This window comes from Dunckerocampus dactyliophorus, chromosome 5 (genome assembly GCF_027744805.1).
Source record: "Dunckerocampus dactyliophorus isolate RoL2022-P2 chromosome 5, RoL_Ddac_1.1, whole genome shotgun sequence".
Taxonomy (NCBI): Eukaryota; Metazoa; Chordata; class Actinopteri; order Syngnathiformes; family Syngnathidae; genus Dunckerocampus; species Dunckerocampus dactyliophorus.
This window is the reverse complement of record NC_072823.1, coordinates 25,589,224-25,605,891: the sequence shown is the minus strand read 5'-3', so window position 1 is coordinate 25,605,891 and position 16,668 is coordinate 25,589,224. Positions and strand designations below refer to the sequence as shown.

General features: G+C 40.8%; 1 protein-coding gene across 16 annotated transcripts in view; it reads left to right on the top strand.

Moving 5' to 3' along the window:
* The window catches only part of LOC129180911 (inositol hexakisphosphate and diphosphoinositol-pentakisphosphate kinase 2-like), a 43,501-nt gene that overhangs the window by 3,478 nt on the left and 23,355 nt on the right, over window positions 1-16,668 (top strand). For 15 of the 16 annotated variants that reach the window (XR_008570323.1, XR_008570322.1, XR_008570320.1 and 12 more), the window contains exons 2-15: window positions 1,938-2,372; window positions 3,600-3,795; window positions 4,811-4,901; window positions 5,559-5,644; window positions 5,743-5,897; window positions 6,719-6,820; window positions 6,895-7,056; window positions 7,164-7,285; window positions 7,804-7,905; window positions 8,500-8,586; window positions 8,690-8,765; window positions 9,982-10,091; window positions 13,539-13,624; window positions 14,928-15,053. Coding sequence is in view for 12 of the 16 variants with exons in the window: in XM_054775255.1 (XP_054631230.1) it covers window positions 2,202-2,372; window positions 3,600-3,795; window positions 4,811-4,901; window positions 5,559-5,644; window positions 5,743-5,897; window positions 6,719-6,820; window positions 6,895-7,056; window positions 7,164-7,285; window positions 7,804-7,905; window positions 8,500-8,586; window positions 8,690-8,765; window positions 9,982-10,091; window positions 13,539-13,624; window positions 14,928-15,053 (1,672 nt within the window). In the remaining 4 variants the exon portion in view is untranslated. The remainder of the gene's footprint in view (window positions 1-1,937; window positions 2,373-3,599; window positions 3,796-4,810; window positions 4,902-5,558; window positions 5,645-5,742; window positions 5,898-6,718; window positions 6,821-6,894; window positions 7,057-7,163; window positions 7,286-7,803; window positions 7,906-8,499; window positions 8,587-8,689; window positions 8,766-9,981; window positions 10,092-13,538; window positions 13,625-14,927; window positions 15,054-16,668) is intronic. The other variant, XM_054775248.1, reaches the window with a different exon arrangement.

Here is a 16,668-nt window from a genome sequence, read left to right as displayed (position 1 = left end):
TATCGGTATTAGTATCTGCTTGGGAAAAAAAATGTTGTGCATCCTTATTTTTTATTATTTATTACTGTGGCCAAAAGTATCCCTACTATCACAGTATTGTTCAACTTTTCTGAAAATATGCCCGCGCTTTGACTATAGTTGTTTTTGTTAGCAAAAAACTCAAACAGAATCAATTGATAAGCCTTCTGCCATGTTTTTGACGTAGCACCATAGCGCGCATCTGACTTCTTCATGTGTTTGGTCTGCATTTTGTTAGCACCTTAAAACTGCGCACTGAACTCTCGGGCACTAAACACAGTACACTAAGTCCCCAACCAATGAACACAATTGGTTCCAGACGACCGTTCGCAAGTCGATTTGTTCTTAAGTCGAAAAAAATGTAATATTACCAATGATATAGGTACTACATGTACGTGTATACATATATACATATATGCGTATGTGTGTAAATATGAGTTTGGATGCAGTAGTAATATTAAACGAGGATAATTAATGAAAAAAACAATAATAAAAATGATATAATAATACATAATGATAAATGTTATTTACCTTTGAAGAGGAGTGGTCGAGCATACGTCGTTGTGGTGGAGGAGGAGATATTGGAAAAAAAGGACAAATCGTCGTCGTTAGACTCTTCTAAAAGAGGTAGTGTTCTGTGGGTGGTGTAGAATTAAGCAGGCCTATTAACTCTTCATAAACTTTAATCACACACTCTGTCCGGGTTGTATTATACAACTACAACTTAGCCTTCCTCTCTCCTCTCCCTCTTCTTCCTCTACCTGTTGGTCCCATTAGCAGTGTCACAGTGCCCTGTACCGGTCAAGCATGTAGCAATACAAATATGGAGTTCCAAAAGGCAAAATACATGAAAATATAGACCAGTCAGCTTGCGTTCGTATCTCCGAATGTTCGCATGTCGGATGTTCGTAAGTTGAGGACTTTGTGTACACTCATTCCTTGTACCATGTTGTTAGCAAGTCAATCTAATGTAAAACAGAAAAAACTTGGCATTCATTGATTATTAGTGGGAGAAAATTCTGAAGCACTGCACTAAAAAGGTTACCCCCATGTGTCGGATTGACTTGAATGAATTTCTCACAGATGCTCTACAAAACGCAACATTGTAAGTTTAGGGTGTGTTGCTGAATAACCAGAAAATGTGGCACACACCTTTGGGATACTGACAAGCACATGTGTTTAAAGTTTACTGAAAAATCGAGCAAAACGTCCAAAACGCAGGCAGATATAATCCAATACTTTTTTTTTTTTTTTTTTTGGCTGATATCGGACTGATATCTATATTGGATCGGGACGCCCCTACAAAAATATGGGACACACAATTAGGGGACTGTGTGTGTAGAATTTGAGGTGGAAGAACAGCGCCATCAAGCAAAGGGCTAGTGCACGGTCGAAACTGGGCAACCAATTGTTTATAAGTCATTGACCATATGTCTAACGATTATACAAATTTGAGGATTTCTGTATTACATGTATGCTAGCATGTCTTTCAAAGCATTTTTACCATAACCCATGGGGGCCACCAAAATGTCATTGGGTGTCCTCATTTTTTACCTTCGTAGGTATGTGTACATATGTCAGTAAGGTATGTGTACATATGTCAGTATGTAGTCCTTCCGTTTCTGTCAAATCATTCTCTTTGTGTGTTTATCTGTCATCATCTGCAAATATTTTCTTACGGAGCAAGAATTCTTCCAACAAAGACGGAACTCTTTGGTGTCTCTTATCTTTAGTTAACTTGACAGAACAATGGCGAAGTGACCCAGGCTCCTTCAGGAGTCAGCAAAGCTTTTCTTCTGTTGTGTAACCTAGGTTGCTTTTCACAAATGATGGATTTGGCAATGCTACGCCGACCTGCGCCTTACACAGTTGCTCAAGTGTTGCTCAACTTTCACAGTTTTTTATCTTTGTGTCGCTAGGGAGTGCTTCAATGTGAAGTTTACCTCGCTTCCAGACTTGGACATGTTAGTCTTCAGGGCCAGAACTTTGCTGTCCTGACACAGACTGTCATTTTAGAGCCAGGATCATCAATTCTACTGCTCTGGATATTGGTCACATGGTTCAAACTCGGCACGCCACGTTCCTCAGAAAAGCAGGACAGATCTCCTTGGTACCCAAGAACTGTGGAACTGTGGAACTCCTAGTCCGCAACTTAATCCCGACACGGCCATGTTACATAAGTGATGTCCCAGCCCTGTGACGGCCTTGGACCAGGAGTCGGAGAAGGTCAGAGGCGGAGCAGCGCAGACTCTGCCTCGGTGGAAGATGACCAGTCAGACGTGCGCCACATGGAGTCGGACATGAAGATTGACATGTTCCGAGAAGACGGCATGGAGGATGAGGACGACGAGTCTGTAAGTTGGTGTCAAAAGTCTGTTAAGGTTGCTACTAGTCAGCCTACCATGTCATGTATTGTCAAACTGTGGCAAGAGTAGTAGGGCTGGGCAATATGGACCAAAACTCATATCTCGATATATTTAGGCTGAATATCGATATACGATATATATCCCGTTAATTTTTAAGCAAAGTGAGTTTAGACAAAGTCAAAGCCAAATATGCGTGTCGAGTTGTTTTATTAAAATAAATACTTTACATGAGGATGTTTTTAAAGTGTCATGCAAGATGCACATAAAAAATCTTAATCTAAAAATAGCCTCTAAAATAAAGTAGGCCATTCTCTTTTTGAAATCAATATAGAAAAGTCAAATATAATCTTTTTTATACCTTTTAGCTACGCTCAAATCCTCAGCTAATAACAAAAGAACAAAATATGAAGGAGTGCCCGATTTAAGAGGAAATTTTAAAATGTCAGCAACTCAAAAATACTTTAAATTGAGCAGTAGTATTATTATTATATATATTTTTTTAGGTAAACATTTTTAGAAGACACAAGCATGTCCTTATTTTGTGCCAGGAAGACCAACCTGTCAACTGCATCAGGCTTAGCAACTGTCTGTCTAACTTTCTTTGAACATTTGTGGTAGAGCTTGTTGTGCTAAATAATTTTGACTGCGAAGCTCGCTGGACATCGCGAGTCCATCGTTTTTAGCAGGGTTTTAAAGCCGTTTTTTCCGGTGACCACATCTTAGCAATGTGATAAGACACCTCTTTAAGACACCACTTTGCTTTTTTTATGCTCTGAATTCGAAGTACCTCCACATTACTGAGCTACCGCTTATCCCTTGCTGACTAATTCTTCCACTGCAGATTCTGTCGCTTCGACTGGAGCCGCCGGGCTTCTGCTCCGCCCCTTCTCCCTCCTTCTGCATGCAGGGATGAGGGAGATACAGTGCAAATCCAGTCTATATAGATATCAATGATATGGTTGGTTTTGATATCGTGCTTAAAGTAAATATCGATATTTTTAAAATATTGATATATCGCCCAGCCCTAACGAGTAGCACTGGTGGTATCTGGGCGCCATTTAGTGCTATTCAGGAACACCAGAAATTTAAAAAACTAAATAAATAATACAATTCGATTACAGACATTTACATATCAAATTGTTGTACAAATACATACTGTATTTATATAGCTACTGTCGGTTAGATAATAAGAGTTTCGTCCTCCACCTTCGCCAGCCGTCCGAGCGACAGATCGTGGTGGGCATCTGCTGCATGATGAAGAAGTCCAAGTCCAAGCCCATGACGCAGATCCTGGAGCGCCTCTGCAAGTTTGACTACATCGAAGTGGTCATTTTCCCTGAGGACGTCATCCTGGAGGAGCCCGTGGACAAATGGCCGCTGTGTGACTGCCTCATCTCCTTCCACTCCAAAGGTAACTTTTTACCGTCTTATCTACATGAGAAATGTTACTTTTAAATCTTCGATCGATCCCATAAACTAATGCTTCTAAACACTACTCCCTGGCTCTCAAGGCTTTTCCAGTATCAAGAGTACATGTGAACGATAAAAAGTATCCATTACACTGATAATCTGGCACTTTGTGGCCATTTTTTTAAATTTACCATCTCAAAAACATTCTAATACGTAGAATAAAAAAACGTATACCATTTTAATTGAAATATTAAATATATTTAATATGTATAATAAATAATATATCATCACATGGATAATCACAAAAAAAATGAATCAATTTATTATAGTAGTGTTTAGTATGCATTATAGAAATGTAATTATAATGTTATAATGTTTACTCCATTTGAAATAATATTTAAAATTAATATTATTATAAAATAATATTAATTATAAAATATATTCAAGAAAACATGTCAGAAGAAATGCAATGATTATTATAGTAACTAAATTAGAAGTTTTCATTAATTTATTTATATTTTACATTTAATAAAACATGCTATACAAATATACTACTATACACTGTACAGTCAATTGATGCTAATATTGCTTCTTTATTTATATAGCTTTAAATTATATTAGTACCATGAACTATATTTAGAAAAATATTACCTCATCAATTCAATCTCTTAGAAATAATTCTTTTGCTAATGCTGGCAGGTGACCCCGTGTTTGATTTAAATTCAGTTAAAGTTGAATAAAACACAGTAAATAGTTATTTTTCCTGCCATTTTCACAGGGGTATACTCATTTCTAAACTATAATGTATCAAGCTACAGGACAAAGTCATGAACATGTGAGTCATTGTCATATGAGGTTGTTGAGACTTTTTCTATTCTCATAATAGAGTCATGGAAAAATGCATTACGAAAAGGTATTTTGCTGTTTACTCGTCAAAATGCTATATACAAGACTGACTATAAGTAAGGTATGTTGTAGCAAAAATGTGTTTAAAATGTAATGTACCGCTTGTCTAGGTTTCCCTCTGGACAAAGCTGTGGAATACGCCAAACTCCGGAATCCACTGCTCGTCAACGACCTCAACATGCAGTATTTCATACAAGACAGGTACACACATGCACGCACACACACACACACGTACACGCAGTCAACCACACATGCATTGTCTATACACTCCTGGTCAAAATTTTAAGACCAGTTGAAAAATTGCACAAATTAGCATTTTGCACAGTTGGATTTTAAGGAGGTACTAAGCAGAGCTTAGAGACAAGCCACATAGAAAATAGATGGGATGGACTTTATTATGTCAGGATCCATTGGGTATTTTTATTCCATCGTCAAATCGTGAAAGTGTGAAAGCACAGGGGTGGGGTACCTAAAAGGTAGAGCTATACAAAAAACACCACATGACCTATACTAGGGGCATTGGAAGCGTAGTGATTCACATAACTGGCTATCATAAGGCTGGCGTGGGATTCATTTCCATTCATTGCCCCATGTGACTAGGCCAGCTGAGGTAGGCTCCAGCTTCTGCCCATACCCCAAACCGTATAAGCCAGGGGTGTCCTAAGTGCGCCCCAGGGGCCATTTTTGACCCCGCAGCTCATTTTTAGTCTGCATATTTTGAAAATAAAATAAAATTATTTTTAATGAGGTGTTTTATTATTCAATAATACACTAATTTGTGTTGTCACCTACTGTATATGTATGAATGGATGAACTCCAATGGAAAACACATCTTTTGTTGTGTGATTGTTGCCTCAGGAGGGAAGTGTACCGCATCCTCCAAGAAGAGGGCATCGACCTACCTCGCTACGCTGTGCTCAACCGAGACCCCGACAATCCTGAAGGTAAGGTTTGTGGTAGATTTTCGTAGACAAAACGGAGCTCAGTGGAATTATTTTGGAGCATATCCCGGAGATATTACCATAGCGTGGCCTTGTTTCAGAGTGCAACCTGGTGGAAGGGGAGGACCACGTGGAGGTGAACGGTGAGGTGTTCCCCAAACCCTTTGTGGAGAAGCCTGTGTGTGCTGAGGACCACAATGTCTACATCTACTACCCAACGTCTGCAGGTGGCGGCAGCCAGAGGCTCTTTAGAAAGGTAATGAAACTCCCCATTTTTCGGTTGTTCCCTGGTCGCCTGGTTCTTTGATTCAAGAAATCAGTAGCCCCTTTTCATACAGACCAGTGGTTCCCAATTGTTCTCTGTCCGGTGGACAGAATTAATTTTCAGAAATTCAGTTGCCATATTTGGAGGTGTTTGAAATTGCCATGTCAATCGCTAATTGTAGCCACTAGAGCGTATATGGGATTTCCAATGTAAATTAGCATTGCGCTTGTTTAAATGCATTTCGTTTTATGTTGAATGCCGCACACTCAAACTGGTGTCTTTATCGGGAACCTCTAATCTGCCAGCTGAGCTAGCAAATAGAGACCAAACGTTAGCAAGAGCAGTGCAACATTAATTAAGAGAGTCCATCCTGCCCCTTGCGCCGAACACACCTCACCCCGCCCCATAGGGGGCATGCGGCCCACTCGTTCAGCAGCACTGAAAAAGCCTATCAAAGTCAGGAATTTCCCACCTTTTTCAGCAATGGAGGTCGATATAACAACCTGAATTTGCCGTCTTTGGATGTAGTATCCGAGGCAGGATGGTGGCTGTGTAAAAAGGTCTTACGTTATACCGAGGCTGATTGAGGCTTACTTCTCCCATCCTGTTGTGTTGAAAGCATTCATCGCTATCTTGTTACAATATACTGTTGCGTCTTTGAGGCGCTAATGTGGCAGATTCTCTGTGAGATAGAGGCCACTGGTACCAGACAGAACACCAAGTCACTAACATGATGGCAGGAAGTGCGCTGGTGGAACGGAATGAAATTGTTTATCTTATTTTTTGTTTCCCCGCTTCCTCACTACTTCAAGATCGGGAGTCGAAGCAGCGTGTACTCCCCAGAGAGCAGTGTCCGGAAGACGGGATCTTACATCTACGAGGAGTTCATGCCCACAGATGGTACCGATGTGAAGGTACTGAGGTTGAAGTCAAATGTTGATCAATTTTGAAGGTTTTTGAGGTCCAGAGATCAACCTGTGTTCCGCAGGTGTACACAGTGGGTCCGGACTACGCTCATGCCGAAGCCCGGAAGTCACCTGCCCTTGATGGGAAGGTGGAGCGGGACAGCGAAGGGAAGGAAATCCGATACCCGGTCATGCTGACCGCCATGGAGAAGCTAGTGGCTCGCAAGGTCTGCCTGGCCTTCAAGGTAAACAATAAACATCCATGCCATGTTTCCACCAAGTTGTACTGAGAGATTGTAATCCATTTTATTGTGTACTTTTACTCTGCATCTTTGCTGCTGTGGGACTCCAGCAAACAGTGTGCGGCTTCGACCTGCTCCGAGCCAACGGCCACTCATTTGTTTGTGACGTCAATGGCTTCAGCTTTGTCAAGAACTCCATGAAGTATTACGATGACTGTGCCAAGGTGCTGGGGTAAGCATCCTTTAGCTGGCTGCTCTAAAACGTGCAGGAGGGAGCGCTCAATTGGTGTGCAACCTGTCAGAATGCCCTCCCAAAACCTAAAAAATTGCATTTTCAATCTATGGTGTCATTATTATGCTGTTTGTTTATGTTTGTCATATCAAAGGTGCTTAGCTGTGTTTTTTGTGCCTGCAAGCAACCGCGTGTAATTCATTCAGAAGTCAGGACAGCTCGTTGGGATTCCGCTGACAGCTTTGCGGCTTTAGTTGGCTTTTGATTTATCACGCCATCCATCCAGGCACACTCGTAAATTTGACTGCCGGAACATGCGCCGTGCTGGAAATGGGAGCCAGGGTGCGTGTTAACAGAATTCCTAAGGTGCTTAACAATCCCATGAGTTCTTGGATTAACTTCTTGCGGGCAAAACGAATTGTGTCCAAATTGAATTAGAGCTTAAGTGGCCAACTGAAGACTCCGTTGCATGAGTGACATGTTGTGAGTTTAAGGGTATTTTTTCTTTGTCTCTCCAGGAACATGGTGATGAGAGAGTTGGCACCTCAATTCCACATCCCCTGGTCCATCCCAATGGAGGCTGAAGACATCCCCATCGTACCAACAACCTCAGGAACTATGTATGTAGAAACATGCTCAGATAATATGAAAATATTCAGATGTGTTATTAATTCAAATGATTTCATTTTGAGGAGAAATATTGGATATTAAATACTGAAGGAAATAATTACATGAAAAATGAAAGACTGGCACATTATTTCTTATAAATTGAGTTAAAATTTTAACATTTTATAAAAATATTTTTAAACTGTGTGGATTTTTTAGAACTATGTAAATTCCGGAGTCACATTTTTTTAGTTTTTTTTATTTTATTAATTTTATTTTATTCGTTTCATAAATATATCTTTTTTTTTTTTACCTCAACCTATTGAACACTAACAATAATAATAGTAATAATAATAATTAATCTATTATTATTGATATTATTATGGTTATTGTTATTATTATTGATCAGTGAAGACCATGAGACTTTTTTCACATAAATTTTACTGTGAGAATATACTGCCTATACTAAACAACAACAAAACAAAACAGTAAACACACAAGCGGCACACAAACAGGCTGTGATGAGCCGTGTGTGTGTTCTCCACTGTCAAATTAGAAAAGTAATTGAGTTATTCCACCTCATTTAATCCAATTTGCTGATAATGCAGGATGGAGCTGCGCTGCGTTATCGCCATCATTCGCCATGGAGACCGCACACCAAAGCAAAAAATGAAAATGGAGGTCCGACATCCTCTGTACGTATTTATAGTTTAAAGATTGTTTACATCCACAGTAAAAAGAATTATGCCAAGGTGTACAATTTACGTTGTTTTTCATGTGTTTGCCCAACCCTCTCAGATTCTTTGAGCTGTTTGAGAAGTGCGGCGGTTATAAGTCGGGAAAGCTCAAGCTGAAAAAACCAAAACAACTGCAGGTGAGCTGCACCTCATGCCCATATATTGTGGGCAGCTTAATTAGATACATAAGAGAGGCAAATTATTGAAACTGGTTGACTTCAAAGCAAATGTTCTGATAGGAAATAATGGAAAGAGAAATACTCGTGTACTACGAAGTATACAAGAAGTATACTCGAAGTATACTCGTGTACAAGAAGTATGTTTTAGGGGTGTCATGAGATTGAAATGTGATGTGAGAACAGGGCAGCCAGAAGCCAATCAGGCTGTGAACTATTGCATCGCTACTATGAATGATAATACAGTATATTATGGAAGTGGCAGTGCACAAGGCATGATTGGAACCACAGCTTAAGTGCACACTATAAACCTTGCAAAACAACTGACCTGGTGTTGTCTGCGTCAGCGAGTGATGTGCTGTTTTTTTCCATCGGAGTGGAACAGTTGAATGTCCAAGCAGAAGCTGTAGGAATTCTACTTGTACATTTGATCAAAGTTACTTAACATTTGTCAGATCAAAACAAATAGATGTTCTGATGTTTTTTTGAAGCTGTGGTGGTGAAATGCATGGGAGGGCGGGCTGCCGCCACTATGTTGTGCTGCTGCTGCGTCTGCAATTTTTTATGAAAAACAGCAATTTTTTATGACTTATTTATTGCTGCTTGCTCTATCAAATTATGTGGCATCATTTTGTTACTAATACATCACCCACTTATTATCAGGAAAGATATTTTTTCCCCAGTTTAGATCTGATGTGTTTTCGAAGTGTTCCTCTAATTTTTTTTGAGCAGTGTGTTTTAGCGTCAATTTGTGGGACAATAAACATTTCCAAACGCACCTGCATTATTTTGTGACTCGGTTAAATAAAAAGTTTGTTGGTCCAGTCATTTATCATTGTACTTTTCTTGAAATAAATGTAAAAATCTCGCCCCGTCTCGTGGACCTAATCTCACTCATGAGATGTTTTTTGTATGTTTTTTATTACACTTTTTTTTTTTTTAAATACTAATGCATAACTGATGGCGTCCATTTCTGGGTCTGTGGTTATCATTACACTTCCCTCTTTGCCATCACAAAAACTGTCCAATCAAGTCCTTACTATATGCATTCATTCTTTATTGCGCAGCCTAACCCTCCACATGACAAAAACATGAACGCTTATCCACCCGCACCAAGTATCTTTATTATAATATATATATGTTTTGTGAACACCTCCCATATTGTGACTTTTTTCAGGAGGTGCTGGACATTGCTCGTCTGCTGCTGCTCGAACTCGGCCAACATAACGACTGCGAGATTGAGGAGAAGAAGTCCAAATTGGAGCAACTCAAGACCGTTCTGGAGATGTGAGAAGCCCCGCCTCTCCCACAAAAATGCACGCATACATGCCATCATCCATTCACTCGGGTCCGTTGGTTCTCCATCTTCCACCCTCATTTGTCTCTAACCATCTTCTCTTCCTCCCTGTGTCCGCCCTCCCATCCCTCCTTCTTTCTCTCCACAAGGGAATCCAGCTTGATTGACACTCAGTACGCACCATCTCCCTTTTCATTCTTTAGCACACATTTAGCGTGCAAAATATTAGGAACATGCCTGCATGCTCCCTCTGATGTTCACCAAGCTCCTCCTTGAACATTGCTCTCTTCGAGAAACACACTCTGGATTGTCTGGATATTTTGCACCAACTCCATTAACTCTCATTCATTAATGTGTTAACACGGCGCACACACACAACAAATACGGTGGTGCACAGTCACATGTTGATGTGTGTAAACTCAGTGGTGTGTGTGCGATGCTGCTGCATGTGGCTCTCATCACGTGTGATGGTGACTCTAAATCAGCTAATATGTCATATTTAGTCTAGTCAACCAGCAACCTTCACGTTTATCCAATCATTATCAACTGGGCGAAAGATTAAAGGTCTAAAAGTGCAGAAGATAATCAAGTTAATGACGCAGTGCAAGAGTCTGCTGTACGAGCTGGGTTGCGGTGGGAAGGGATACACACATTTCAGCTCATAGACAACAGTGTTATGTGCACACCTGTATGCACACTTAATTAAACATTTACATGTTTTAATTGGAGTAAATGAGCACAGTCGTTTATAAAAGCTATGTGAGCCAGACCTGCCCACATGTAGGTTCATGTTTTTCGTACTCTGCATGCATTTTGACCCTTGGGTACACTTGAATGCGTCATTGCTCTCAGCCTAACCCTGACAAAGACCTATAAAAGTAGGGGTGTCCAAAGTCCAGCCCCGGGGGACATTTGCAGCTCAACACATTGTAGAAATAAAATAAAATCCATCCATCCATCCGCTTATCCGAGGTAGGATTGCGGGGGCAGCAGCCTAAGCAAGGAAATCTAGACTTCCCTCTCCCTGATTACTTTGTCCAACTCCTCATGGCGGACCCCGAGGAGTTCCCAGGCCAGTTGAGAAGCAAAGTCTCTCCAGCGTGTCCTGGGTCTTTCCCGAGGCCTCCCACCAGTCGGATGTGACCTGAACACCTCCCCAGGGAGGCGCCCAAGCCACCTCATCTGGCTCCTCTCTTTGTGGAGGAGCAGCGGTTCTACTCCAAGTTTCTCCCGGATGACAGTGCTTCTCACCTTATCTCTAAGGGAGAGCCCAGCCACCCTATGGAGAAAACTCATTTCGGCCACTTTTACCTGCGATCTTGTCATTTAGGCCACTACCCAAAGCTCATGACCATAGGTGAGGGTAGGAACGTAGATTGACCGGTATATTGAGAGCTTTGCGTTTCGGCTCAGCTCCCTCTTCACCACAACGGGCCGATGCAGAGTCCGCATCACTGCAGATGCTGCACCAGTTTGCCTGTCGATCTCACATTCCATCCTTCCTTCACTCGTGAACAAGACCCCTAGATATTTAAACTCCTCCACTTGGGGCAGGATCTCATCCCCGAACTGGAGATGGGAAACAACCCTTTTCTGAGGGAGAACCATGGACTCTGACTTGGAGGTGCCGATTCTCATCCCAGCCGCTTCACACTTTGCTGCAAACCGATCCAGTGAGAGTTGAAGGTCATTGCTCGATGAAGCCAGCAGGTCCACATCATCTGCAAAAAGCAGAGACTCAATCCTGCAGCCACCAAATTAGATACCGTCAACGCCCTGGCTGCACCTAAAAATTCTGTCCATAAAAGTAATGAACAGAATCGGTGACAAAGGGCAGCCCTGGCGCAGTCCAACCCTCACTGGAAACGGGTTCAACTTATTGCCGGCAATGCGAACCAAACTCTGGTCATACAGGGAACAAACAGCGTGAATTAGGTGGTCTGGTACCCGATATTCCCGGAGTACACCCCACAGAATTCCTCAAAGAATGTGGTTGAATGCCTTCTCCAAGTCCACAAAACACATGTGGAATGGTTGGGCAAACTCCAAGGCACCCTCAAGGACCCTGCCGAGAGTGTTGAGTTGGTCCACCGTTCCACGAGCAGTACAAAAACCACACTGCTCCTCCTGAATTCAAGATTGAACTATCCAGCGCAACCTCCTCTCCATAAGCCCCGAATAGAGGTACAGGAAGGCTGATTCCACAATAGTTGGAGCACACCCTCCGGTCCCACTTCTTAAAAAGGGAACCACCACCCCGGTCTGCCAATTAAAAAAAATTTAAATGTAAAAAAAAAAAAAAAAAAAAAAATAGGGCAAAAAGGCACAATGTAAAGCGATAAAGCTGAAATATTGATGCTAATAATAACAGAGCTTTCTTTTTGAATACTTTAGCCGTTTCTTAAGCCTTTTTACGAAATTTACAAAACATAAAAATATTGTGCAATTCTCACATGCCATGTTTTTCACAGGCAATTCGTACTATCTAACTTTTAAAGAATTTTTTGAAATGCTGGCTTTTCAACTGTAATAAAGAGCAGCATTTCTTTTGCGATGACTTTCTGTGAACGTAAGCCATTTTGCGCTGTTCCGTTTGCATTTACTTTGCTCGTCTCTGTGAGTGTTGACTGTCAGAACGAAAGCTCTGCATCTCGTTGTGTAATTTTTTTTCCCAGATGGGAAAACTGGGTCGGGTGGATGTGTTTGAGGTGGGCAAGTTCGTTTTGTTGCCTTTATGTTACTACCACTTTCAAATAAATTTGGCATACTGGCTCGTTTGTGTTGATCATTAATATTCCCGCACGGGGGCTGTGGCATTTGGCTTTGCAAGCACCTTTTCCACCTCCTGATTTCAATGTTACTTTGCATTGCTCCTGTACGAGGCTCCACTCTTTTGCTGTGTGCGTATGCTAGCAGCCCACCTCCTCCCCAGGGACAAAGCGACTATATCACTGAGAAGAGGTGTCACTATGTTCGCTGGTATTATATGAAGCGTGTAGGTGCTGAACCAATGCACAGAGTGAACCCATTTCATTTATCATGAGATTGAATTTTTTATTATTGCGAGATATTTTCTGAACAAGAAATCTCACCTTTTAATCTCGCGAGATCTCGTGACACGACTGCACTGCACAGCCCAACAAAACACTATACTACAGTATACTTTACACTAAATTTTTCACTATACACTACACTATACTGTAGTTAACACTACACTACTCTACACAGTACACTGCTGGTGCATTATTGAGGGTGACTGGAATGCTTCTTGTTGTGTTTGGTCCAATCAGATTAGTTTTAACTACATTTATTGTGTATGTGTGTCTGCCTGTGTGTTGTATGTGCATATTATATCGTCTGTTGCCTGCCTCTCTCTGCTTGTGTGTGTGTGTATATACATATGTGTGTGTGTGTGTGTGTGTGTGTGTTCCCACCAGGTACGGTCACTTCTCAGGTATCAACCGGAAAGTCCAGTTGACGTACTTGCGTAACGGACAGCCTAAAGCCTCCAGCGAAGAGGAAGGTAACTTGTAACATATTAGTTGGGTTCAATGTTGTAATTTAAGAAATAAAATGAATTATCCCTTTAATGTTTTTTGTGTGGTGCCCAAGCGTGTCAAATGTTTGTTTTTCTCAAGTTGAGGCTTTTGTTGTAGGATTTGGTAATGGTAGTGGTTTGATTTTATTTGAACATCGGTATATACTGTATTGCAGGGGTCACCAACACAGTGCCCGCGGGCACCAGGTAGCCCCTCACGACCACATGAGGTGCCCGCAAGCCTGCTTTTCATTCAGGTTTTCAGTTAATAATGTGAGAACACTAGAAAGAAATGTATTCTGAAACATAAAATGTGAGTTGTGGATACCAGCATTGTGGTAAAACAAGCATATTTGCTTTGTTTGGGTTGAAATAAGGTATGAAAATCATTTCTACAAAAATGAGTAGCTCGTGGCCATTTTCATTTTCTAAAAGTAGCTCTTGCAAGAAAAAACGTTGGTGACCTCTGCTGTATTACATATTACAATTCACAATTCCACATGTCCAAAAGGAGTAGTAATATACACCTTGTTACCAGTTGTTTTTCCTCCTTACATTTATTATCATTTTTATTGATGGTATTTATTAATATTATTAAGGATTATTATTGATGGAAAGGCCCTCCCTTCCTAATTCACAATTTACTGCAAATACACCTGTTACTCTCTGCAGTTGAGTAAGGAAATTCCCCTGGCCACGGACTAAGAACATATGAAAAATAGATTCAATTAAAAGAAATCAAATTAAATATTCTGGCGTCCAATGAATAATAATTTATAAAACTATTTTTGTTGTGGTCATATTGAATGTAATATTTTTTGTTTGATTGTGCAGGTATGCCTATGAATGATGTGCTCAGAGAGTGTCTGTCTGATTTATAAAAAAAAAAAAAAAAGTCACCAAAATCTTTTTTTGGATTCATTAAATTGCGACGAGAGCAGTACATCCTGTGTACAGTATTATACAAAAGCATTTCAACACTGTAGGATGAAATCCTCCACACCCTCTAACAAGACAACATCAGAATCGTCTGGCATGTGAAGGCACGGCACGTTTATTTATATTGTACTGACGGAGTAAGGTACTGCAAGTACAACATAAAGAGAACTTTACAAGGCTTGCTGGGGGAGTCTAAGCATAAACTTAGACTCTTTTATGAGGTTTTGTCAGCTATTTTTGTCTTGTTCACTTTACTGTTACTGTACTGCTATATAACATACGGTCTTAGCAAATAGTTAAACAAGTGTAAATAAGCATGGAAACTTGTTAATGTTTGTTTGTTGTTCAGACTCCAAGAGGGAGGGTCCGTCCCTGCTGCTGGTCCTCAAGTGGGGCGGAGAGCTAACGCCTGCTGGCCGGGTTCAGGCTGAGGAGCTGGGTCGGGCCTTTCGCTGCATGTACCCTGGAGGTCAAGGTACATGAAAAAAAACACACTTAGAATCTTCACATAGAAACACTTTCATCAATATTTTCATGTACCAATCTGTACATTATCACTTTTATTACTTAGTAATTGTAGGCAACACACAAAGCTGCCAAAGATGGGTAGAAATACTCTTTTTGAGACGATAAACCAGGTTTTTAGTCCCCCATAAATAAGTACAGTGATCCCTTGTTTATCACGGTTAATTGGTTCGAGGATTCAACATTAATAAAGGGAATGTTTTTGTAGTTAGAGCATAGAAAACCTGTTTATTAATTTCTGCATATGTTTTTTTTACCATTATTAGAGCCCTGTACACATGAAATAACACCCATAAAGTCACCTTTACACTCCTGTTATCATTTATTTACACCACATTGTGCAACCCTAATGCGCAGGCTACAGGATCACTGCAGGGACACACAAGACGGACGTCGCTCATAGCATATAGCAAGCTACTGAGATAACTAGTTAGCCTCCAATTTATTTGGTCTAAACTTAATAAAGGGTTTCAAACAAAGTGGAGAAGACAGACAAAGTAAGAAGCCAAAAACCTAACACTTCCATGCGGAATGGGGGGAGATCCTTTTTCAGTCAATCATGTCGGACATGCCATGACTGACTCCATGCAGTGTTAAGGTAATGTAATGTAATCATCAATGTAACATTACTGACACCTAGTGGTCAGAATACTACATATGACTTGTCTTTCAATGTTTTTTGATTAATAATAGGCCATGTTTCGTCAACCACGAAACAGCGGTTAATTATTAATTAATTAATTAAAAAAAGAGAGAGAGCAAGGCAGCGACGTAGCGAGGGACAACTGGATTTGTATTTTAACACTCAACATGGGTGAGGTGAGCAGCAAATTGGATTTTATTTAAACAACTCACATAAAATGTTTATCAAGCAGGGACTGGAAAAAGAACAAATGATCCAAACATGACTGAACAGAATCAGTGTGAAAGCAATGAAGGAGTGATGACAGCCCAAACTAATGTTAACTTTGAGAGGCGTGTCCATCCCAGTCATATCTCATTACTGAACTGAAAGTCTGAAAATAATCCAAAACATTGAGAATACAGTAGATCCCCCGCTAGTTGTGGGGTTTAAGTTCCAAAACCACCCACAAATGACAAACAGCGAGTAATTCAGACGGCCATAAAAATGTCTGTTTTTCACACATGGCTCGCCTTCCTCCCTTTCAGACCCTCCTGCTAGCTTGAGGTTGACGTCCTCCTACGATTTCAGATCAGCATTTGCAATAAAAGTGACTGTTGTAATTATGAGATTAGATTCCGCTCCAGAACCGTTCCCTTCTCTCTTCAATTGCCATTGTTCTAAAGCAAAAGTTTTGCTTCTTGCTGCTACAAAAGGGGGCATTGGACAAGCAAACCCACTTTGGATGCGCAATTCCACCACCTGCTCCTACTGTAGTGCACCCCAGTGCATGTCAAACATGTCCTTCAATCACCATCCGAATATTTATTTTGGAAGGGGTCCTGCCTTTTTCCAAACAGTTTCTATCCACCACCATCAAGCATGCTAGGTTATCATTGAGGTTATTCCTGTTCTCTATTGTTATCTTCTTCATAGGCTCTCT